Below are 25,404 nucleotides of genomic sequence, written 5' to 3' on the forward strand. Positions count from 1 at the left end.
AGGGCAGCAGCCGCCGCCGCAGCAGCAGCCGAAGCCCAGCCCCAGCCCCACCCCTGGCGGCGGCCCCAAGAAGGGGCAGGGGCAGTCGCCGGGCGGCGGTGGGCCCAAGGGCCCTGGCGGGGCGCAACAGGGCCCCGGCGGGCAGCACCCCAAGGGCGGCCCGGGACACCGCGGCGGGCGCGGCCAGCACCAGGCACAGCAGGGCCACTCGTCGCAGCACGCCCTGCCTGGGGAAAAGATCTCCGACTCCGAGGTGAGTGAGGTGCCTCCCTGCCCTGCCTTGTCTGCCGCAAGATGGCGGCGGCACCCGCGCCACACCGCCGCCATCTTGCGGGGGGGAGGGGTAACGTGTGTGGGGGGGGAGCTGGGCGTCTTTTAACCCACCCACCCCGTCTCTGCAGGGCTTCAAAGCCAACCTGGCGCTCCTGCGGCGCCCTGGGGAGAAGACATACACACAGCGCTGCCGCCTCTTTGTCGGCAACTTGCCGGCTGATATTACAGACGACGATTTCAAAAGGTTGTTCGCCAAGTATGGAGAGCCTGGAGAGGTTTTTATCAATAAAGGAAAAGGATTTGGATTCATTAAACTGGTGGGTTTTTCTGCTTCTTGGCATTTGCTTTGCATTAGCTGGCTGCAGAAGTACAACAGTTTTGTTGAAGCTGTTCTTCCCCTCACCGGCCTCTCTTCCTCCCTCAGGAGTCCAGAGCTCTGGCTGAGATTGCCAAGGCAGAACTTGATGATACTCCCATGAGGGGTCGACAGCTCCGTGTTCGTTTTGCCACACACGCTGCCGCTCTGTCTGTGCGTAACCTTTCACCGTATGTGTCCAATGAGTTGCTGGAGGAAGCGTTTTCCCAGTTTGGTCCAGTCGAAAGAGCTGTTGTGATTGTAGATGACCGTGGTAGATCTACAGGAAAAGGCATTGTTGAATTTGCCTCCAAGCCCGCTGCTAGAAAAGCATTTGAACGGTGCACTGAAGGAGTGTTCTTGCTGACAACGTAAGTTTAAGTTTATGGCGATTTATCTGCTGTTTTGGGAATAGTAATTGCATTTTCGGAAAACAACTCTGTGTTGTGGTCTCGTAAGATTTTTAAACACAAATTGGTTTCTAGAGTGAAACAAGTTCAAAACTAAAAAGATTAAAATGGATTTTTTTTTTCTTTTAGTACTCCTAGACCTGTTATTGTAGAACCTCTTGAACAACTGGATGATGAAGATGGTCTTCCAGAGAAACTTGCTCAGAAGAATCCTTTGTATCAAAAGTATGTATTTTGTTTTCTAAGCGAGTGTCAGATTTAGTGGCTTTAAAAATGTCATGCCTTAAATTTCTAATTCTGTCTAGAGATCTTGTTCATTTTTTTTATATATTTTGGTGTCTATTTAATAGGCACTTATTTATGCCGCTTATAAATAGGGAGGCAATTCTACCTACCATTGTTTACATTGAAGCATTTTTTTTTTTAGATTGATGTGCCTTTAACCGCAGCTTGTCAGTTTTCAGACAGGAATATGGAAATAAAACTGGTGGGGCAGTACAGACTGCTGAAAGAAACATGATGTATTTCACACTGGGTAAAACAGAGTCCCAAAGCCACTAACTTGGTTTTTAATGTGGCAGTAACAGCTAAAGTCAAGATTTTTGCAAAAATGGTTTTAACAAAAACAATTTCTAACTTTTTGATGGTTACAGCTTTGTATGTTACTTCTGAAAGGACTGCAGATGCAAGTATTTTGAATACAGCTATTAAAATTTTTCCTTAAAAAAATGTTCCTTGATTAATCAGCAGTTCAAAAATACAACTTTTGGTAACTTGTTAAAACATATGGAACCTGTTGTTGGACCCAGCTAATTGGCTCTGGTTTCTTTTATTTATTGAATGTAGTGGTCTGTAAGATTTAAGATGGTCTAGAATAGGGGTTTGGTGCTGCTTCTGGCCAGAGTATGCAACCTAGCCCCTAATGTTCAGCTTGTGTTTTTAAATGCAGCCCCAATGTTAATTTCTCAAATCATAGTGCCCATAAAAGGCACATGGAACAAATACCTTAAATGAAACTTGTTACCCAACCCATCTCTTAAATACTATATGAACAAATTTCTTATTTTCTTTGTAGGGAAAGAGAGACACCACCTCGGTTTGCTCAGCCTGGCACTTTTGAATTTGAGTATTCGCAGAGGTGGAAATCCTTAGATGAAATGGAAAAACAACAAAGAGACCAGGTTGAAAAGAACATGAAAGATGCCAAGGACAAGCTTGAAAGTGAAATGGAAGATGCCTATCATGAGCATCAGGCAAATCTCTTGCGTCAAGGTGACCAGCGCAACTCTTTTATTAGAGCTTCCTTGATTGTGCTGATATGGAATAGTTGCAAATGTATATGAACGCTTGCATTTAAAAAAAAAAAAAAATTTGTGTAAACAACTGAATGATATTTCACGATGTTACGCTGAAAACTTTTTCACTTCTTTCATTGGGTTCCTTGCTTGTACAAAATTAATGGTGTTCTACATGTTTACAGACCTTATGAGGCGTCAGGAAGAGCTGAGGCGTATGGAGGAACTTCATAACCAGGAGATGCAGAAACGCAAGGAAATGCAGTTGAGGTAGGTTGCGCCATGCTTGTCTGTTACAAGTCAATCATATGCTGATACTGGTGAAGTGAATGATTTTAAACATATGTGTTTCACACATTAAGTTTTAGTGAAACTTTTGCATAATACTTGGCTTGCAAAATTAAGTAGCTCTTTTCTCAGTTATCCTTGACAGTTACTAGCATCAGATGGTTTGCGCTGAATCTGAAGTGGCTCTGCCTCTTACCTACCCAAAGCATGCACATTAAAAGCGTTGGGTATTCCTGCGGAGAACAAGTACATCTATATTAAGGATACATCTCTCTGAGGCTTAATGGCACATGTTTAAATTATTAGGCAGGAGGAAGAACGTCGGAGACGGGAAGAAGAAATGATGATCCGCCAGCGGGAGATGGAAGAGCAAATGAGAAGACAGAGGGAAGAGAACTACAGTAGAATGGGTTATATGGATCCAGTAAGTGAAGAGCTCTGTGACTCAGTTTAAACTATTACTACTTAGAGAGATTTTGGGGTTTTTCTTGGTTTTCCCCTTTTAATTACGAAAAGCAGAAATTGTTAATGTCAGAAGCAACTTAATACAAAGATACTGTGTTTTTGTTTAAACTAGTGCGGGCTTCTGAAATTTGTGGTTACTCATTGCAAATTTCTTTTTTCTCTTTGTAGAGAGAGAGAGACATGCGAATGGGTGGTGCCACCACAATGAATATGGGAGGTAAAGTACTGTTAAAATAACAGCTTCACCTGGCTTATTCAGAAAGTGTCACAAAATGATTATATTTTTTCTTCTTTAGATCCATATGCTTCAGCAGCCCAGAAATTCCCACCTCTTGGAGGTGGTGGTGGCATAGGATATGAAGCTAGTCCTGGAGTTGGGCAACCAGCCATGAGTGGTTCTATGATGGGAAATGACATGGTAATGTATCCTGCGGTGGCTTTACTTTAGTACAAGTGAATGTTGAAGGCAGGGGATTCTGAACTCTGTACCAGTTGTGTACATTTCATTCTCTTACTGGCTGACTACTCTTTTCTGTCAGATATACAGCATGGAGGGCTCGTCTGGCAATATATAGTGATAGTTTTAGTTCTTAATAGGATCGTAGTTCAGATTAGTTGGAAGCTGGTTGTGAACAAATTCAAATGTGCTATTAAGCATATTTGCAGCTAACCCTGATACTAGTCGGGTTGGGAATACCTGCATTATAGTTAGGCTTGGAAGGATTTTTCATAAATTTTCATGCCTCAAAATGCTACCTTGATTTTTTTTAAGAGATCAAATTTTTTTTTTATTAAGGAAAATTTTTTAAAGTTCAATCACTAATGTGTATTTTTTTTAAACTGACACAGTTAAAAAAGAGAACTTGGAGATGAAAAAGAGGGTGGGGTTTTTTTGAGTAAATTTGGCAGGTTGTATCATCTGTCACCAGTGCTGCTCAGTATTTTCCAGAGTTTTAATTGCACCAATTTTTAGTATGGTCCTTCCAAGCCTAGTTGCAGAATCAGTGCATTCTTGCATTGATGCATTGTAAAATCCAATTCTGTACTTGCATCTGTTTATGGAACAGATAGTGAGTAATCAATGGCAAACAGTCTACCATTTTTTTTATCCTGGGGTTTGCCATAGTATGAGAAGAGCAGAAATGCTTTAGACTTCAGGCATGTTTTAAATATTGCAGTACTCACCATAGTCATTTTGTGACTTACAAAGGAATAATGATGGCCTGTTCAAACTTGTTGTTTCCCACTTGTTGGGTATGACTGTAGGTGTAATTTGTTAAATTACTGCATGCCTCATGTTCGGAGGTATGTTTCCAAATCTCTATTTAGCACACTACATGCGTGCAAGGGCTTTGAGCCTGCTTTGGTGTCATCACTGAAGCAGTACCAATAGCTAACAGCAGTACTTAACAGTTGGAATGGAAGTCTATACTGGCCTAGGCGGTGATAGTAGTGTGCTTCCACCTTCCTTATTGAGGGTGCACTTTGGCACAACATGCAGAAAATCATTTTTGTGGAGGGTGGGTTTAAGGTTAGATTGTACTCAGGCCTCTGGCTTTAACATGTTGAGCTACCATAGTAGCTCGTCAGGTATCTTCTGCTTTATGAAACCATGCTTCTGGAATCTACTTCACAGAGCATCAGTTCAGTAGATGGTGCTTGGTAGCCATAATGTATCAAGAATTGCTGATCACATTCTTGAGCAGTTTATAAGCTTTCAGTGAACACTTAGGTAGTCTGTGGTGAACGCTGCGTACATTTTGTTTCTCCTTGTCCTGGGATTCATGGAACAGGTGCATGTTGAACTTGAAAATATTTTAAAACAACTGGATACAATCAACCTGTGACAGTTCTAAATGATGGGGCACTCTGCTACCCAGTGCTATTCCAGCTACTACACTAATAACTTCTTAAGCAAAATCGTTGTTAGGCTTTTAGCTGGCATTTAAATTTGTAACTGAGGGCACAAATAATGGAGAAGCTAGGAACTCCTATTTTGGAAACACTCCTTCCTCAGGAGGATTGAGGCCAACTTTTCAAATAACTTTCTACTATAAATGTCAAGTGTGAATCAGTCCATGTTCTGTAGTGGCAGACTTAGTACAGCAAACTGAATATGCTATTGCTGTGTTATGGGATAGTGGGAAACTTACCTGAAATGGAAGTTTAAAGCTTTTAAGTCCATCCTTGACTATGCAGAACTGATGTAACTTTAGAAATCTACTGCTTATGACACCTACTCACTTTCTGGTAGCTGATGAGAAGTACGTGCAACTGTAGATGTACAAGATACTCGTCTCTGCTTTACTGCAGTTAAATTCAGCTCTTGGCAGCTCTGTAGAAGACAGTCCATGAAGCCTTTCAATAATTGTAAAGCCTTTGTGGACTTTCAGAGAGCTTGTGGTGAAGCTGGGGATGGGGTGAGGCTTCTAATGGGTGCACTCTGCCCCTGGTGCATATTGCTAACTTTTGGATCACTGATTTAAAACTTAGTTCTGTGTGCACATTTTATATCTGGCGATTTTATAGCAGTAGTCCCGAAGTATGTGAGACTTAATAAATGCAAGTCTTGATCCAGGAATTGTGTTGGTTAGTTAAATCATCGGTCATTAGCTTTTCATATTCTTTTTCTTGTAATCCAGTAGCACGCTATTACAGCATTGTCTTACTGCTTAAGGCCTCTGCAGTTTTAGTCAGCAGATCGTGGTCTTAACCACATCTTGACAAGCACATGGTCTCTAATGCAGCACATGCCATTAACTGGTGAGTAGGCATCCTGTTTACAATGACATTTTTTGAATGTCAGCTTATACCTCAGTGAACTAAATCTACTTTTTTTGGTGAGGCTTATTTGGAAACAGGTGGTTGATGTAAACTAAACTTGTCCTGAATTAAAGGTGAGAGTATGCAAGCTAGTTGCATTAACTTGTTGAAAAATTGCTACATCTCATTTTGGAAAGGATGTTAATTCACATCTGCACTAATGCTTACATTTTTAGCACTGCAGGGAGTATCTGTTCTCTGTAACAGATGTATGAGAATGCATCAAGTGGGAACATACCTCAAGGCATGTATTACAATAAACTAATTTTTAAATTACCCTTTTTTCCTTTCTATGTTCCCGGTACCTGTGGATCGGCTCAATGGTGATTGTATCGACGAACCTTGACTACGGAACCTTCTAAAAATATATACTTAACACACATGGACATCAACTACATATAATGAACTGTTAATACTGTTCCAATAGCGTCCTGAACGCTTTGGGCAGGGAGGCGCGGGGCCTGTGGGTGGCCAGGGTCCTAGAGGAATGGGGCCTGGAACGCCAACAGGATATGGTAGAGGGAGAGAAGAATATGAAGGCCCAAACAAAAAGCCCCGATTTTAGACGTGACCTGTAGAGTTTCATTCCAGTTTGTTTTTGTCTGTCTTGTTTAGACACCTACTTTTTAATTCTTGCATTTTAGTAAGAAAGCTACGTTTTTATGGATGTTAGAAACTTATTGACCTAATATTTGTAAGTGGTCTGTTTGGGCAAGTACAACTTAATTATGTAATGCAGTGTTTCAAAAAAAAAAAAAAAAATAGCTGTTTTTTTGATGTATAACGTCCCTAACTTGATGGCAGTGTACCTTGTGCCACTGAATTCCCAAAGTGTACCAACTTTTTTTTACTGTGCTTCAAATAAATAGAAAACTAAATGTAGTAACTATTCTTGCCATTCGTGGTTCCAAATGATGAGGCCAAATGCCACACCTTCCAACATAAAACAAGAGTCTTGTAGGTCTAACTGGACCAAGGTGTGGAAGAGTAGCTAATGGTGAGGTCTCCTCCCATACTAGCTGTAGCTATAATATTGGGTCAATATAGTTGTTGACTTGATTGCTTTTCCAGTAGGCACAGATTTTTCTGAGTGTGAACTATGCTGTAGTAAGGAAGCAAACAAACTTTGCATGTTCTGTGTAAGATGTAGTAATGGAAGCCATACTGCAAATGATGCAGTCATGTAATGAATTTTGGATTTTAGCCATGGAGAAAGGGGGTGGTGTGGGATGGTGGCAGAGACTGCCCTCCTTGGCAGTCGCTGTTTAAAATCTTTTAAAGACTTTAAACAGAAAAGTAGAAAATGTCATATTAAAATGAATCCATAGAATGGCTTGTCTTGACTGACTTTTCTAATTTAAAGGATTCCTAATGCGATGCTTGTGATCAAGCTGGAAATACAGGATTTGATCTGGTTTGGTATTTAATACCTAACTAAAATTTGGCAAAAAAGAACAAGTGTTACTGGAGTAAAGCAGGGAGAATCTTTTTAATTTGTACTCTGCAACTTGCTAATGTCCTTATGTTAATTATGTGGACTAACTTCTGTAGTTCAGAAATCAATAGTGTAAATTCTAAGGGATCTGTAGACAATAAAGTGCATCTTAGCCTTTGTAGCTGGTGTGTAAGTCCCAAACTAGCATGCTAAATTCAGAGGAAATGAAGCTTCTGTCACTACAGTATTATCAGATGTTTTATTATTGATCTTTGCAAGACTCAGCTTAACAAGTAATGAATAAACATGGAGTTTAATTGCTAATGGTACACAGTACAAATAAACTCCCTCTGAGGCTCTTACCTGAATGGTTTGATGAAGTTGTTAGCTTGCTATCAATTTCATTAAACCCCGTGTGATTTCAAGGTATTCTGGATTTTTTTTGATGTCATACTTAGTAGTTATTTTATTACCATGATTTTGTGTCCAACAAGCTGGGAACATCACTTCCCAGTGTGAAATGTCTTGGTGTTAATGTAGGATATATCAACCTGCCTGGCACAAAGTAGGTAAAAACCTAGTGCATTTCTCTGCACAAATTTTGAGCATTTGTCAACAGCCTTTAAACTTCTGAAGAAGTTCCCACTCTTTGTGCTTAACATCGGCTAATTCTAAATTCTAGGCTAAATTTTATCTTGTATGGATAAAACTTTAGCATGCAGGTTGCATTATCTTTAGAACTGTGCCCAGTTAAACGCTGACTGTAGCTGTTTAAATGCCAAATACTAGCAAGCTGTGAAATGTTGATACAAGGTAACATTGACTTTGAATATTAAGTATACTAAATAGACTCTGGTGAATTCTGTTTCCCAAAAACTTTGTAGAGGGTAAAAAGACACGTTCCCACTGTGAACTGATACAAACTGATACATAGGAAGTACTGGACCAACAGCACTTAAATTGGAGGTTGTCTGGGATCCACTGAATAGGATTCCTCAGTTCAAAATCGGAGGTCCAGTTTTTACGTAGGTGGATTTTATTGTAGGGACCTAATGATGAAAATATTTTCCAAAGGGTGTTCATGGGACACCCAGAGAAGGCGAAGGTGTCTGAGGTGGGGAACTCTGAACATAAACGTTAAATTAATTTTTTTCAGTTTATTTTTCAGATTACATGTCATTCTTTATTAAAGAGATGCTGGTACATATCTTGAAATGCTTTTTTTGTAGTACTGTAACTTTGAAGAGTGAAGGATGCTGATGTCCTAATATCTTCCAAAGGTGGTCTTTGGGTACCCCACTTTATGTAAGCTATTGTTGCTAGGTATTAAATAGACTAGTTGCAAAACTGCTTAGCAAATACACAGAAGGATGTGGCAGTTCCTAAACACCTGAAATAGTTTTGTTTAATGTTAAACTGAGAACAGGGTAACAGTGCTTGTAGCAGCATGACCAGATTGTTCAAAACAAACTCAAGTCCTGCTTTGAGTTGCATGTGCTAATCAGGATACAATAAATCATAGCTAATTTGATTTCAAACTTTAAAGTTACTGTCTTTTTAAAAGCTGGCATCTATATCAGAATTTTAAAGTGAATATGCCCACTTTTAATAAATGTGGGCGGTAAGGAAGTTCACGATCCTCCGGTCTATGTTACATTTCTGAAGTTTTCCTTAAAATTAGGCTTATTTATATAATTGAGTTCAAAGTTTTTGTTAATTGTTTGGAAGAGCACTTGGTCTGCCAGCCCACTTTTGGATGGCCTAGACCGTGTAGAGAATACCTTTGGATTTGGAGAAACTGTTGGCTGTTGCATTTTAGCCTACTTCAATTAATTAAACTGGGCTTCTTGAAGTACTTTTAGTAACTTCTGGAAGTTTCTGCAGCAACCGAAACGGGTATTCTTTTGACTATTTTTCACACTATCAAATGAATGCAGAACATCTACAGTGCTTTGTAGACCCCTAACACTACCTGATTTTATATATTGATACATGAGAAATTGAAACTGCTTTTGAGTTTGTGGTATTTTTGTGGTAGAAAAATTCTTGGCTTCTCCTTGGCAACCATTTACTGTGGCAGCAAATTTTGCTGGAGTTCTTGAGACTGCAATTTACACTTAAATAGTGGCCTGCTACATAACTGCACTTAGCCAGCATTTCTGCAGTTCATAACTGTGAGGAACGTAGTACCACAAATGGCAATGGACATTAGGACCCGGATGTAGTATTCCTGCTTGCTCCAAGATTCTCATTGCCGACTGCATACAGGTAGGTAACAAGCAATATAATATAACTTGGTGACTTTCTTTGTAACCTTATTCTGTGGGTATTCTGACATCACACTTCTGACTATGGAATTACATTGCAGCACTCTTAATACGTGTATGTTTAGTTGGCATCCAAGCTGCTGCGTGGCTTTCGGTTTGAGGGTTATTTTTCAAAAACAAGCAACTCTTTGTGATTCTTAGATAAGCATCTCAGACCCGATTCCTTTGTACATGCCTTGATTTGTGTGGATTTTTAGTTATGCTGTGACAAAGGTATTTTTAGATGTTCTCTGTGGGGAAGAGGGAGTGGGAACTTAGAATCATTTAACTAGTCAACCTGGTGCTATTGGCACCTAAAAGAAAGGACTTTTTGCTTTAACTTTCTATAGCAACAAAATGACCTGTCTGCAGTGCATTCCTTGTAGGGTCTTTGCTATTTAGGAAGTAACACTGGTAATCATTGTGCTATCCTTGAGTGACCTAGGTAATAATAATGTGAAGCTCACTGTATTGAGCTTTAGGACTGGGCAAAAGAACATCTTAGGTCATAAATTGTGCTCAAATGAACATCCTCATAATTTTCCAGGATTTACCAGCAACTCAGTACTACTTACTCTCTGGGTGGCAGTGGTCATGATACATTCAAGTGACTTAAATTGACAAGATACTAGGAATCCAAAGATTCCTTGCTCTGTTCTCTTGGTAGTTTCACTTTCCACCAATATTGTTTGAGCATATGATGATTTTAGGCTCTTCAGTACTAAAACTAATAAATGCATCATTTTAAAAGGTTACATGCCTGCATGTTTCCAGACTAGCATGTGCGCTGATCTTAGGCCCTGTCTCCTCTGTGTTAGTTCTTGACTTGATGTTTTTATTCCAAGTTCTTTTTCAGCCTCTGATGTGGTTCTTGGCTGAAAAATAAGAGCTTGTTTCGGAGGTTAAGAGTTTGTAAGGAGGTTTTTTTCCTATTAGAGCTACAAAGTTTGGTTTTGGGGTTTTTTGGGGGTGGGTTTTTTTTTATTTTGCATACTTGACTGTGGTGTACACTTCTGTCAGACTTAGACACCGTTACTGTATCTTACAGGAAAGAAACTTTTATTAATAAGCAGGTCATAAGCCAGTTACCCTCTGCGGTAGAGGTAGTCATGGACCATTGAAAAAAAGTTTCTGTACCTGGTAACTTGGACTGTAACGGGTCTTTACATTCCAGTAAGTGTAGCTGAACACGTGCAAGTCAAGTAGTGGCAACTAAGCCATTTTGGACATTTGACAATACCTTCTAGTCTCTGTGAATAAAACTTAGTAAGGGATGGCAGCTTACTGTCACACAGTGACAGTTGGGTTACTCATTAGGTATCTCTAAACCAATGGTCAGGTCTACTTCTTATGTTCTGGGCACACTTACTTACCTTCAGGAGTGCTGTGGAGGGGTTTTATGGACACCACTATCTTGTTCTACATACCTGGAAATAATAGGGGTGTTTTACACTCTTGGAGCAAGTGGTTTGTGATAAAACCATGGGTTACATTGGCTCTGCCTGCAGTAATGAAACTTACTGCTGTAGCTGCTTCAAAAGCAAATAGTCACATTTATTCCTAAGCAAACAACTTGTAGCAAGTGGGTATGAGAAATAACATCAAAGTGCTTGCATTGTATTTCATCTTGTTTCCATCTTTCTCTGCAAATTGGACTTTTCCTCAGAAGTTTATCTGAAGCTCAGAAGTGTGGTGTCAGAATACATATGCGTACCTGTGAGGCCCTCAGATCAAATACTGGTGCTACCAGAGGAGAGCACAGCAAGCATATAGTGTATGGGGGCTTTACTGTAACATTAAGCAGCAAAGTGTTGATTGCTTGCAGTTTCCCCAGCAGCTAAACACTGAGGCCTGTGAGTAGTTTTAGGACTTGAGCAGTAATGGGGTTGCATGTTTCTGTTCATCATTGCCAGCTGCAGTGACATTATCAGGAAGGCCAGTGTTCTTGTTTAATTAGGCTAATCATACTGGAGAGAATACATAAAAAGTATGCTGCTTTGGACTATATACTTGGATGCTTAGCAAGGTTGGAATCAGCTGATAATCCTCTGATTTCTCTCCATACCAGCTTGTGGGATTCTTTTAAATAGCTGCTCATGGAAAAGGAAAATGGGAGGATTGGCCTTCTCCCACTTCTGTCATTGCTGCTAGATAATGATTGACAAGTTAGGACTTGATTGTACAATCCCACAGTGGTTTGTGAATACCCCATCTTCTATAAATGTTGCTTTTGAACACCAGTACTGAAGAGCTAACTTGGGGGGTTGGGGACAGAAGTGTGGCTATTGCTGGATAATCTGGAGTATTGGAAAGATGCACAAAGATATAGTATCCCTTATGCATGGTGTTTGTTGCTACAATGGGAATTCATGTTTACTTATGGAGGGGTTATGCTTAATCAAGAGGTGGGTTTGAGATTAGACTTGAGCTTCTCCCTCTTGGAGCTAGCGACATTTGTGATAGCAGCGTGCTTTGCCTCCAGCCAAAGGTGTGCACAGAACATAGTTCAGATTACATTTCTAGCGGGTATTGAGAGTAGATGATCTTCTGGCCCTCAGCATAGCTGTAATTAAAGGAAGGGTATGCAGAGGGGAAACAGCAGTTGTGATTCTCTCCAGTGGGTTTCTTTGGCTTCTTTTTTTTTTTTAAACTGCTAGGATACTTGGGCTTGGGTACATAGCTAGGATGGGGACATTTCACTCTTGATGTAGAGGAGGGCATTTTTACAACTAAAATATGGCAGTGAGCTTGACAAAATTTGTTACATGCCTTCACATAAGGGATAGTATACCTCTGGCTGCAATTAAACTTCACGGTACTCAGACTGGTGAAACTAGCTGTTACGGTTTGTGTTCAGTTTAGGTGTAGTTCTTCAGTCCACCACCTGTACATTCTTTCACTTTCTTACAAGTGTTTAGACTAGCCTACTTTTGCCCCTTACACTGCTTCCACCTAGCATTTGGGAATAACTTGTAAATTCCCCTCATAACTAATCAGTCCATGTATCTTTTAAATGTTACTCAATGTAAAAATTAGAATTCTATTTTCAGAAAAAAATTGAATGTGCTTTTATAATAACTTCAGTTTATTATCCTTTAGGTGAAGATGTTGCAAGTTGAGTGAAACCAGAGTGCTCATCCATATGAAGTAAGTATATCTATTAATTGCTTTACAATAAAAGGGATATTTAACCTGCTCTGAATCAGAGTGCTTATTGCCCATGCTTCCAAGTTGCTACATCATAGAAGAAGCTAAGATTATAATACCACATAGCTAGGTAGTAGTTTTGCTACATGCACCCCATTGTGATAGGGGTTATGGAGAAGTTATTAATACTAAAACATAGTTCAAACTACTAAATTTGTGAGATGCCTGCTATTGACTGCTTTTTATATTTTTCTATGTGCCTTGCATACCTGTATTGGCCATCACTTTGGTCAAAACTTCCTTTTGTTTGGTTCCAGTGTTTCTTCCCGTTGATTCCTTACTTTCCTTAGATGTTGTTTCACATACAGGGCACAACTGAATGCCATTGCATAACGTTTTTGAAAGTAACTCGCCTTCAGGATTTTCAGCATTAGATGCAACAGTTCTTCTAGGCAGTACATGTCTGTGGAGTGATTAGAGGTTTAGAACACATTTCATGGATATGAATTCCAGTGGGATTTGTTTTAATTGTGACTTGGTAACAATATTAGAGCTGTCTTTCTAACAAATGTTCCATTTCGTTATTTTTGGTGTACAAAATAACTATGGGAGAAATTAACTTGTATTTTTTTTCCTGGTGCAGGAGTAGAGCATGAGCACAATCCAGCATGATGCGATCTCAGGTGCTATTGCGTAGCCAAAATACAAACTCAGTTGGTAAGTTATTTAACATAGAAAATTAAGCTAAATGATTTTCTGCTTAAAATTTCGATCACATTTTTCTAGTGTGCTTTGTATCAAGCCTTTTTAGTCTTGCTTTATAGAACCACCATTGACATTCATTTCAAGATATTTGGCCTCTGCAGCATCAGTCACTTAACTGCGTAATTGAGCATCTGCAGGTTATCATGTTCATTTTAAAGGTCTTCACGTAGTGGGGAGGAAATCCTTGTCTAACAAAGCAAAAGGTTATAGCAGAGAGGTTTTTTGTTTGGCTCAAATGTTAGGCTTAGTGCAGAAACATTTTGGTTCTTGTTTCTTACCTTCAAAACATTTTATGGATCTTAAACTTCAGCAAGGAAAGTGAAGCAATGCATTCATCTTACATAGAGAAACAGGCGACCAAGTGGGCCAGCTTGTGGGTAGCAGGTATTTAAGTTGTGAATTGTCTGGTCTCTTCCCTGTCCCCCTCCCTGCTCCCCATGCATTATGTGAAGATTAACCTTTAGGTTAAAATGCTTTAAATGTTGAATTTCCTACAGCCACAGGGATAGAGAAAACATGCGAGATACTGTCTTTGTTCAGGCACTAATCATTTTGTGCATCTGAATGGTATGTAGGCAGAGATGTCTGAAGCCTAGTATTGGAAAGTTGAGATGGACTAGATTTCATCAGGAATGAAGCCATCTGCTCTGGTTTCTAGGATATAAAAACATGATTTAAAGCTCTGAAACCATATATCACTTTGATTTGCGTGACACTGGCAAAAATTGTGAAAACTGTTCCTTTAATCCCAGGTGCATCTTGCACTATGCTAGAGCATGCGTGGGGCCAGGTGCATGGACCTTTCTGTTTATTATATTAAGAGTAATTTTTTAAAAAATGACCACTTTATATACTAATGGCCTTCATACATGAACGTTTGATTTCCATCTGCTTAGAATTTCTGGTAACTTTTTGTGCTTTGTTATCCACAGGAGGAAGCGGTTTGAAGTCCAAAAGCCCCATGGAGGGGAGCCAGGAGCCAAGTGGCAATCTTGCTTTCAATAAAATATTTTTTTATTTTCCTATAGATATGGCTTGGTGTGTTCTCTTACGTTAATCCTGAAGCTCATGTGTGTTTCCGTGAATTTATCTGAATGCAGTCATGCGTTCAGAATCATTATTTAAAAAAAAAAGTTGAGGGAGATGCAGTAGGTAATGTGCTATGAGTTTCTGCATATATAAATATGCAAGCATTACTGTACAGAAAGGACTTCAGACCCTTTTTCTTGAACTTGAGTGTGTCTGCTTCGCTGCTTTCAGTACAACTCCACAATGCGGAACTATTTTTCTTGTCATTTGCCTGAGACCCTCAGAGCAAGTGCCTTGGCAACTGCTGGTGCTAGCTTGGGAGGATAGAGAAGACTGTTTCTTCTTGCTCAATCTAGCCACAAAACTAGTTCTCTAGTTATGCACGCTGTAGAAAAATAATCTTTGTCGAAAATATTTTTCCCTTCAGAAATTTATAAATGAGAACAGCTGCTTTTTAGAGCAGCTAGAACTGTTAACCAGGACTCGTTTAGAAAATGGCTTCTAGCTCTTCTGAATCAATAAAAGGATAATCAGTAATCTTACCGCTTGAGTTTTTGTGTAAGTTTAAATCTAGCTGAGAGAGCTAGTGAGTTCCATTTGTTGAAGGGAAAGAGTCAGTCAGTAGACAACAGTTGAATGTATTCTTCCAAGACCCAGTATTAAATGCATACTCCTCTACTAACCAGTCATCTCTAATTAGTGTAATCTGAGTCTATATGACTTGTTAACAAAATGCAGTTAAGTCATTCAGTTTGCATTTACTTTCCCTTGGCTTACTGTGAATGTTTGGATTGATTTAATTGGGTTCATGCACACATGGAATAACTGAAGGCATTTCTTGAGAAACCACTTTATTCAAAATTTACATTTTAGCCGTCTTAATCTATTTGGGATTGATACTTGCTACAAATAGTCATGCCTATCAGTGGGCAGCAAAACTTTAAATAGATTCATGTCCTTCATTTCCATGGTGCTGTGGATGTATTATTGCAGCGTGGATTTGACCCATCTTGTTCATGCCTGACGATGACCCTGAAAAACTAAGTATAAAACTTGTCTGGCCAACAGGGATGTTTCATGGAGGAGTGTACTTGTCTTAGGCAAATTTTTTAAACTTGGATGCTTCCGAAGGACGCAATTTGACAGGCTATAGAACTGGGGAGGGGGGTTGGGGGTAGACCAGTGGTTCTTCACCTTGATATATAGACCAAAGGCGCTTCCAGTTATAGATTCAAGGCACTCTTTAGAAAACGTTAACTCTTAAGTTTTTTCACTTCTTTTTTTCTAGTAAGAAACAGACAAATTCTGTTGCAGCGAATTGACCACAATGGCAAAATGGTTTCCCAACTATTGAGTCTTATTTGAAATTTCTGTATTTGTCTTGTGGATGGCACGTAGGTGTTTGTAGCTCAATGGTGCTGTTTGATATTGCGTGTTGCTTAGGATCTTGTGGAACCCTGGTTGAGAACCAAACTACTGGAATAGACCTACAATCTTTCTTAAGGAAGTGCCTAAGTTTTGAAATGAATAATCAGATCTGTCCTATCTACTGAGCTTGAATTAACAAAGTTTGGGTTGGTTGTTTTAAAGGCTTAATTTCATAACCTGGCCCTGGCAAAAAAAAAAAAAAAAAAAAAATCAACTGCCCAGGTAACATCAGACAGTGTGGTAAGTAACACCGTGCTTGAGGTGTCATACTCAGAATTTGTTTTAGATTACTTTTTATGTAATGTTAAGATACAAAAAGCTTTGTTCAGTCTCGACCTTGCCCTTATCTAGTGCTTGTATAAATTAAGACTTCCTGCTAAATATGCTGATTCTACCTTGTGTAAGGCAAGGTAGAGGTTGATGTTTCAGATGGATTCTGAGAGCAAAGAAAGGTTTGAAGAGGCAGTCCCACCAAAATGAAATATGCATAAGAGCAGCTAAAATGTCTAATAGCAAATTGAATAACAACATACAGAAAAGATGGAAATGACTAAACAGAAGAAAATGATTAACAGAAGAAAATGATTAAAATGTACAAAATGCATGTGTGTAACAGCTGCAAATAATCAGGTGTTTGAAAGCAATTTATTCTTAAGACTTTAAGTCCTAAAGTCACAGAAAGCTTCTAATAGCTGGCCAGCCAATTAAGGGAAAGTATCTTTTTCATCTAGGTTTGAAATTTGATTTCTGAAAGCTCATATCTTAAAAGTTCCTCTGCAGAGGGGCTATTTGGCAAGAGCTAGCTATACGTAGTTCAAGGCTGAAGAGTAAAGATACTGAGATGAATCATGGACTCTTATGGCATGACTAAAATACAAAAAGCTTCCTAAATAAATAAGTGGGTGTGAAAGTATTCCTAATGGGTACTACTTAAAGGATAAAGAGATATATGAATATTATTTCTATGTAAGCTCCATCTTGTCCTAAATTAACCTTGTCTATCCACTAAATTTACTTAAAGCGGCCTCAGTGAGACCTGTAACCTATTTCCCACCCCCATTCCACCTTTCTTGAATTTTCTAAAACGGCTTGCATCTTGTGACCTACTTTGCCCTTATTTCCTTTGCCTCTTTTATTACCCAAACTTTGGTCAAGCAAATATGTTGCCATTAAGCAACTTAAAAGCCTACAACAGTCTACAAGGTTCACCTTTAGGCTAACTGAATCAGAGGCATAAACTTGGAGAACCACAACTCACTTGATCAGGTGCCACGGAAGTTCAGCCTTCCAGAGAATAGGCTATGAAGTACAAGTAGTGTCTTAAATAGAAAATGCAAGAAGATGGGGGAAGTAAAGGCAGTGCTGAGGGAGATGGGATTGGAGAGAGAAACTGAAGCCATAAATGTGCAGACATAAAAGCTAATCCAAGTAATGGGATAAGGAGCAGTAAGACCCAGTTAAGACCATATTTAATACAATTCCATCTGTGGATAATTCTTTGGTAAGAAACTGCCTCTAGCAATTAGCATAATTGGCAGTAGAGAATAACTCCAGGCCTGCAATAGGAGGGAGCTGTAAGCCAAGGTGTGGTAAAACACCAGGGGTATTCAAGTAAGCCTAGTAAGGAGGCTTATTTGGCTCCTTAAGCACTCTACTGTGTTTTCCAGTTACCCTGTATCGAACAGATTGTGTGATTCTACAGATAACTTGGCTACAAGGAGATGGATCATAGCCACTAAAACCATTTCTCTGCCACTTACAAGGATTTCAAAATGAGGGAAAGGATGCCTCTTCATTGTGTGGTCATTTATCTTAGAAGGATTGCAAGCCAGCCCTCCTGTTGCACTCCATCAACAGGTGGTAATTAAGTCCATTTTACTTGCCATTAATAAATATTGCATAGAGTTCAATGACTGAATTATTTATCTCTTAATTTAGATCTTGAGAGAGGATTTTGCTGCTGTAGGAAAGAGGCTTAAAACTTCCAGGAGTAGCCCTTGTTTCCTGTGGTCAGCTTGCAGAAATGAATGATTGCAGTAGAGAGTTGAGCTTGGCTATGCCAAAGCAATCCTTGGGACTCGGCTGCCCATGCGTTCTTGAGTTGGTTGCAAGGCGAGGGCCAGCGGTTGACCAGATTCTCCCCTCCCGTGCAAATCCTGCTCTTCCAAATGCTGGGAAAGCAGCTTTGCCCCAGCTACCTAGGGGAGGCTTTTGCCTTGGCCAGCAGCAGCACGCTGGGAAACGGCACTTGAGGAACGTGTTGGTACCTAGGTAAGTCCCTGTGTCCTTTTGGTGTGGGGTAGTGTGTAATAATAGCCTTTTATTAAACTTGCTGCAGAATTTCTTACAAAACTAGGAATTTGAAGTGGGAGGAAAGTAGGTTTTGCACTGGCCATCTCGTTTTCTCTCCTTCCCCCCCAGTTAATTCTGGGTTGTGGAGCTTTTCTCTTTTCCTCTTACCAAAGTTATAACTGCCAAGGATTTATCTTGGTTGTCTCCAGCGTGGGGTTTTGGGCCTCTCCTGAAGTGAGGCTGTTCCAAGTTGATGTGAGTCTAAAATCCAGGAACATCCCTTGTATATAAAAACCCTCCTGCACTGGCTTGTAACCACAAACTGCAAATTGGTCATCTTGGGAGTGAGCCACAAGAGGGCCCTCTAAGGGAGGCCTGCAAAAGCTACCTTTTAGGACTTCCTGCTTCTGGATCCAGGCTGCCAGTGGCTCCAGGGCTGATTTAGTGTTCACCTGTGACAGACTTTCAAAATGGGCCTGGCAGTATGCCAGTTGCTGATTTGGATTCCTGGCTCCTAACAGGGATCACCTGATTTAACCAATTCTAGTGGAGTTAATGTAACAACTCTCAGAATAGAAAAGGAAAATCCAAAGACAAATCTGGGTCAAACGCGTGCACTTTGTGCATGAAGTCAGAGGGGTTGTTGCCATTGCAGTTCAAATACTGCTTTCACCTGCCATAAGTTGCCCTGATGGCTTTCCCTACATCTAGGCTCTGCCTTACCCTCAGGATGAAACTCTTCTCTCACCAGCTGGTCCTGTAGTGCCTTGGGAGCTTCGAATCACTGGTGCTGCTGCTATGTTTCCCAAAGCATAAAGGATGCCAGAGTTTCTGCCCCAAAGATAAAACCCAAGTACAGCATTTGTATTTTATGTGGCGATCTGGACTGGGGGGCATAGGGGGAATTGACCTGCCATGGTCAGACATGATGCTTTTGGACCTTAGAAGTAGATAATGCTGGGGGGAAATACCCCAAGGGATGGAGAAGTGGTGTGAGCAGTACCAGGGTTGGGTGCACATGAATAAAAAGGGGTAAGAGCTACAAAAATGTTCCAAGAGGGAAGCTGGGGGGTGGGACTTGAACAGTGCTTGAACGAGAGGAACCAGGCTACATAAGGGTGGGGAGCACAAGGCCACTGGAAGAGAAGTATAGATGCCCAGTAAAGTGCTGCTCCTCCCTGCAGGCCACAGCAGCAGTGCCCCTGCATGTTGCTGCCAGCTGTTGGTTCCAGCCCCTTTGCAGCGCTTGCACTCTCAAGGCTGTATTGTCACTTACCTCAACCCTGGGGCTGTGATGAGCTCAGTTTCCTTAATTGCTTCTAGGGGAGCTGTAACCAGAAACTCTTGTACTGAACCCTCAAAGGCTTTCTGACCCTGTCCAGGTGTGTGAATTAGCCTGCATATAACCAAGCCTCCTTTGCTAGAACCAAAGCCTACGGCCTGCATTGTAGCAGCCACCAGTTCTGGATTTTGATGTCCCAAAAAGGGCTGCGGATTTGAGCCCACCCTGCCTCTTGCTGTAGCCTGGTGGCACTAGGGTTTTCAAACTGCTTTCTTGTAACATGGGACTGTATCGCAGAAGAGTTGAGAATATTGGTTAAATCACCATTTCTAGAGTTTTAGCATCTAGTATTCTGTATCTAGTGCTTGAGAGGTACTTTCTGGATTACTTTTGTGACTGCAAACAGTATAACTGCCCTGGATTTTAATATTTTTCCAGGTCTACTTACTACCTGCTTAACCACAGGTTGAGAATCCTTCTCAATTTATGGAGCAATGCAAATCTGATGCTTAAAGTCAGTCGAAAACTAACAACTTGGGGCCTGCGTTCTTGCTCCTAGTACAGCAAAAGTTGTTTTATCCGGCACTTTATCAACCAGAAAGCTCCACTAACCGGCATCTGAGGGATGCGGCAAAAGCCACAAGCTAAGATCTCCTTTGCTACTTCGGCCCACGGCTCAGAGCAAAGCAGCCTGTGTGGGGGGCCCCCCTCCCTGTCCCCTGGCACACTGATGCCAGGGAGTGCACTAGATGGTGCACATTTAATTAACCAGCATATCTGATTCACTGGCATCCCCCATTCGTGGGGGATGCCAGATAACGGAGCTTTTGCTGTACTCCCTTTTGTAAGAAGCCGAAGTGGTACCTCCAACAGCATCAGGCTTTACTGGCTTCACTGCTGCTGTCTCCCTGGGGTTGTAACAAGCTCTGATCCCACAATCCCATGGGCCAAATGCCGGAATAATGACGCAGGTCCCTGGTACAGCCCTACAGGTGGGCTGCTATAGCAACCCCAAAGTATGACTGTGTTTAATTGACTGCAGTCCCAGTTATGTCCGCCCTTCTTGCAGGGGTAATAATCTGCCTAGAGCCCTGAGCTTTAGACTCTGTTTCGCAAGTGGGGGTGTTTGCCTACAAACAAAGCAGGCTGCTCTGGGAGCCAGGAGACCTGATTGCTGTGCTCAGTTGTGTCATTCTGCTTTGTGACTGCGGTGAGACTGAGCCAACCTTTAAAAAAGCAACTTTTAATGACAGAGGCAGAGAGTGGTTCCCAGGATAGCAGCTCCCTCTGCTCCTGTTGCTGGGCAGGGGGGCATCTGAAAGGTAGAGCAGCTTCTAGAACTCAGCCCCAGTTAAAGGCAGCTCACATCGTGACCCTGTTGCACATGCTAGCGATGCAGCTGGAGGCGATGGCCCCAGAGCCTGAGCTGTCCCTGACCTGGTCACCTGAGTTCCAAGAACAGAGAGGTCAAAAGGCTTGGCGGCTCGAGGCCTTGGGGAGAGGAGAGGGCAGAAGATAAATGAGCCCTAGACTTCCAGCTGGGACCTAGTAAGGTTTTCCATAGAGTGTAGCAGGCACTGGATCAGGTTCTGGGCACTGGGTTGGAAGCCTGACGCTGCACTAAGTGTCACTGAGTTCATTGTGCTTTTGTCTCTAAAACAGGTACAAAACCTTCCTTGCTCAACGTGAACACACTGCACTGCACTGCCTCCTAAAGAAGACCAAGCTACCCTTCCTAAAGCCTTTCCCAGGGCTTCTCTGCCCTGCAGGGGCCAGAGCACAGGATGACTGTTGCCTTAACCAGAGGGAAAGATGCACCTTTGTACACTTCTCCCGTCCCATGCAACCTCTCACCAGGACATCTCCCAGCAAGTTGAGACCGAACAGGAACAACCTCCCTGGAGGAGCAGTAGAGCATAGGAACAGGCAGCCAGCAGCACTGAAGCATCCTGCCAGTGCAATGGCACAGATCCTGCGAGTGCATGGGGCTACTTGCCTGCCAGTGCCTGGAGGGGATCTCCCTGTACTGCCGCAGATCAGAAAATCAAGGAAAGAGATCCATGTCTATATACCTAGTGGGGAAGACGGCATGGATTGCGAGTCACTAGATGAAGGGTTTTTGGAAGATGTGGACAATAAGCTGAGTTCGTTGAGCCTGCAAGATGAGAAGTAAATTTGATCCTGGAGAAATTATTAGTGTCTGGCCTTAAATGGTGATGCAGTTACCATCTCAAATGTCATCTGCCACATGACAGTGTGCCCTAGCATTTAGCAATAGAGCCTGTTCTGCAAGAAATGTAATGATGGCAAATCTAAGGAGGAAAACCCATGTTTTGTCCAGAGTTTCCTTTGGTGGGAGGTGTCATCTAGGGGGTGCATCATGATTCATGAGTTATATTTCTGGCCCCATTCCCATGTATTTTCAGGTGAGTTGCTTAATTTCTCAATTGCTTTCTCCATCTGTAAGATGGGGTGAAGAACACTGGCTGACAGATCTGAGTCCCTGGTAGCTGAGAATGGAAGTTGACAGAGAATCCTCTGGAGAGAAAATCTCAATATTCTTCAGTAAGAGTACAAGGCTATGTGGCAGTGTTACTCTAGCTTTGTGCAGTGATGGGCAGGGTCCTGTCTACTGGAGCATTGAAAGATGTTGGGGAATTGTCTGACTGCATTACATCTAAGTCTTATGGTGCCCAGCTATGTTAGAGGGGCTAGCATGAGATGCTGCAGAGGAAGGTGGATGAAACCCCTGTGGTAGGCAGATGTGAAACAATCTGCTCCCAAATTACTTCTTTAACTCTGGTGACTGGTATAAGCTCCTCTGGAAAGCAGGCTGTGTGTATGCTAAGGAGGGGTTCAGAGCATGTTGAAATTTTGCTGGAATTTAGATCTTTGAGTAAATTGTAATTTGGGACTTTATCATGTGGTAATTTAATCTCCATTTTAAATACATCAGGGCAAATGAACCCCTTGTGTGAACTCGCTGAGCTCAGCGATGTTACAGAAGCAAAGCACTTGTCCCTTGCAGCATAGAAACTAATCTGTTCCCCCAAAAAACATAACATTTCAATCAGTTGCAGCATAAAAAAAGAAAAAACAAGACAGAATTGCAGTCAGGCCTCCATTCTGTGTATTGGTAGGTCAGGCTAGACCAACCACTACATATGCTCAGGTTCTCATGGGACCCTGTGAAATCTAGCACCATAATGTCCCTCTGTGGTTTCAGATGGAGAAAAGAGACCCTTTTCCCCTTTCAAAGAGAATTTGGATCAGAGGTTGTTAGGAGCTTCCAGAACACATGAAAACCTTGGGCTGAAACATCTACCTTTTCTAAAAACATGCTGTTGGGGGTGGTTATTATTTGAGCTGAAAAAGAATGGTTTATTCAAGCAGATTTCTTCCTGCACTCTCCTGCCCTATCCTGCCTTAACGATAGTCCCGGGAGAACTTATAATCTTTCATGTAGGAGCCAGCAATCTGGTAAGGGGAGACAAGCCTGTGTTAGAAGGAAAAAAGGAATCGGGTTTCTAGAGTTCAGGAATCTATTATTCAGACAGGATTTTTTAAAACAAGTCTTTCATATAAAATAATGCTTGAGTTCTGCCTTGGCTCAACTGCCGTTTTATTATTTATTAGTTTGCTGAGTGGTGATGAGTTCTGAAATTGGTGTGCTGGTGCATTGTCTGACCACATCTGAAGGGCTGGGGGAAAGAAAATATTTATTTGGATTGCATTTATGCTGTTCTGTTCTATGCACCAAAGCGCTGGACTGTTTAAGAGAAGGGATTGATAAATGAAATAAAAGCAAACATCTGGCTTTGGAAACTCTGAAATTATATAATTTTATATGAACTTTGTGGGAAGATCTGGGCTCAGATCCTGCAGACTCCAGAAATTTCAGTGGGATGATTTGTATGAGTTTAGTGCACAAATGTTTACAATTATTTTTGAAACGCATGACATTTGCATTAACTGTTCATGATTGTGCTCTTGTAGGTACAAAACCTTCCTTGCACAAGGTGAGCACTGTGCAGTGCACAGCCTCTTAAAGCTGCCTTTTTCCCAGGGCTCCTTCAAGCTGCCTTTCCCTGCATATATATGACTTCTTCTCCCAGGGCTACTATTAAGGGAAGATAGAGCAGGAGCATGTAGGAAGAAACCTGCTTGAAGAAACCATTGTTCTTCAGCTCAAAAAAAAAAAAAAAAATCTGCCTTAGAAAAAGCAGATATTTCACCCCAAGCTTTTCATGTGTTTTGGAAACTCATATGTATGGAAATGGTTAATTATTTAATTAATATCTAGTGTTCAGGTGGTTCTTTATATAAAATGGGGCAATACACACCATATACATTTTCCTTTCATTTAGAACAACGAAGAGTATCTATGTATGTGCCCTGCCAGGAGTGCAAACTAATATCCTCATAATGCAAATTCAAACCATTTACCCTCTCTAGGAAACAGCCCCAGCTCAGGTCCTGCACTAACAAGCCCATATATTGGCTTATACTGTCACTCTGAAACTGCCTGGTTTTCAGAACCTGTTTTTCAGAAAGATCCCAGCTCTTCCAGCTGCTGCAATTTGGGATTGCTGCAGTGATGCCTTGTCTGTACCCAACCTGAGAAGGTCGGTGTTGTCACGTTCATACCACTGGGTCTTTCCTGAGCTGCCCAAAGAGAATCCTTTTAAATGTCAAGTTTGTTCACAATTAATGTGCTTTGGTAAGCAATGAAGAGATGAGAGGAGGGTGGATTGGATCAGGAAGATTGTAAGATGGGATGACAGGAGTTGGACTACCTGCTGCCTTATCTCTTTTCTGATCTCTGGCAGCAGCCAGGCTCCTGCTGTCTCTTGTGGGCTGGAATACCACACGCTGATTCTGGGGCTGGACCCTACATTCCTATCTTCTTTCAAGTTTTTGACCCCCTTACATAGACACGACAAGCTTCTTCCATCCTCCCTGCAGGACCTACGTCCCAAATAAAATCCCTCTTGTAAGGTTGTTTGTTTGTTTGGGTTTTTTTGTTTTTAACCAGCCTGAATTCTTCTAAACCTTTACTTGTGGGACTTCTCCTCTCCTGGCACTGTCTCCTCGCAGCCCTTGAGTGTTTGCTGGGACATGGGGGAAGTTGATGCTACTGTTTTTATTAATGTTGGCAATCTGGGCCTTGTGACATGATTTTTATTTTTCCTTTCTGTGCAGCAAGAAGGAGCCGAGGCCATCGAGCCCAGCGGGGGCAGAGCCAGCCTGCGGCCCAGGGTGGCAGTCGGGAAGGCAGGACGCTGGGTCAAGTCCATGCCCAGGTGCCAGAGGAAGGCTGGCACTGCAAGTTGCTTAATTATAGCATTGCCGAACATGAGGGTGGAAGGGACTTCAGGAGCTTGGACTAGATGTGGCCTCCTGCTCGAGGCAGGACCAGCCCCAACTACCTCATCCCAGCCACGGCTTTGTCCAAGGCTGGGTCTTAAAAACCTCAAAGGCTGGAGATGCCACCACCTCTCTTGGTAACCAGTTCCAGTGCTTCACCCCCTCCAGCCTAAACATCCTTCGCTTCAACCCGAGCCCACTGCTTCTTGTTTTGTCGTCTGCCCCCGCTGCGTGCAGCCCAGCTCCACCCTCTCTGCAGCCTCCGGCCGGGAGTTGAAGGCTGCTACTAAATCCCTTCTCCAGGCTGAATTAACTCAGTTCTCTCAGTCTTTCCTCCTCAGGCCCCGGCCCAGTCTCGTTGCCCTCTGCTACACTTGCCCGTGTGTCCCCATGCTTCCTGCAGCGGGGGCAGCCCTGGACACAGGACTCCAGCTGTGGCCCCCC

The 25,404-nt window shown here is 41.8% G+C and overlaps 1 protein-coding gene across 1 annotated transcript in view; it reads left to right on the forward strand.

The window, feature by feature from the left end:
• Positions 1 to 14,589, forward strand: part of SFPQ (splicing factor proline and glutamine rich) — a 16,006-nt gene extending 1,417 nt beyond the window's left edge. Inside the window, exons 2-13 of the mRNA XM_019547535.1 lie at positions 3 to 253; positions 402 to 590; positions 698 to 999; positions 1,168 to 1,263; positions 2,114 to 2,310; positions 2,519 to 2,603; positions 2,928 to 3,045; positions 3,255 to 3,303; positions 3,383 to 3,504; positions 6,337 to 12,797; positions 13,441 to 13,514; positions 14,495 to 14,589. Of these exons, the coding sequence (XP_019403080.1) occupies positions 3 to 253; positions 402 to 590; positions 698 to 999; positions 1,168 to 1,263; positions 2,114 to 2,310; positions 2,519 to 2,603; positions 2,928 to 3,045; positions 3,255 to 3,303; positions 3,383 to 3,504; positions 6,337 to 6,474 (1,547 nt within the window). The 3' untranslated portion in view covers positions 6,475 to 12,797; positions 13,441 to 13,514; positions 14,495 to 14,589. The remainder of the gene's footprint in view (positions 1 to 2; positions 254 to 401; positions 591 to 697; positions 1,000 to 1,167; positions 1,264 to 2,113; positions 2,311 to 2,518; positions 2,604 to 2,927; positions 3,046 to 3,254; positions 3,304 to 3,382; positions 3,505 to 6,336; positions 12,798 to 13,440; positions 13,515 to 14,494) is intronic.
• Positions 14,590 to 25,404: the final 10,815 nt, after the last annotated feature.

The sequence above is a fragment of the Crocodylus porosus genome, unplaced genomic scaffold (genome assembly GCF_001723895.1).
Source record: "Crocodylus porosus isolate Cpor-Errol unplaced genomic scaffold, CroPor_comp1, whole genome shotgun sequence".
NCBI classification, from domain to species: Eukaryota; Metazoa; Chordata; order Crocodylia; family Crocodylidae; genus Crocodylus; species Crocodylus porosus.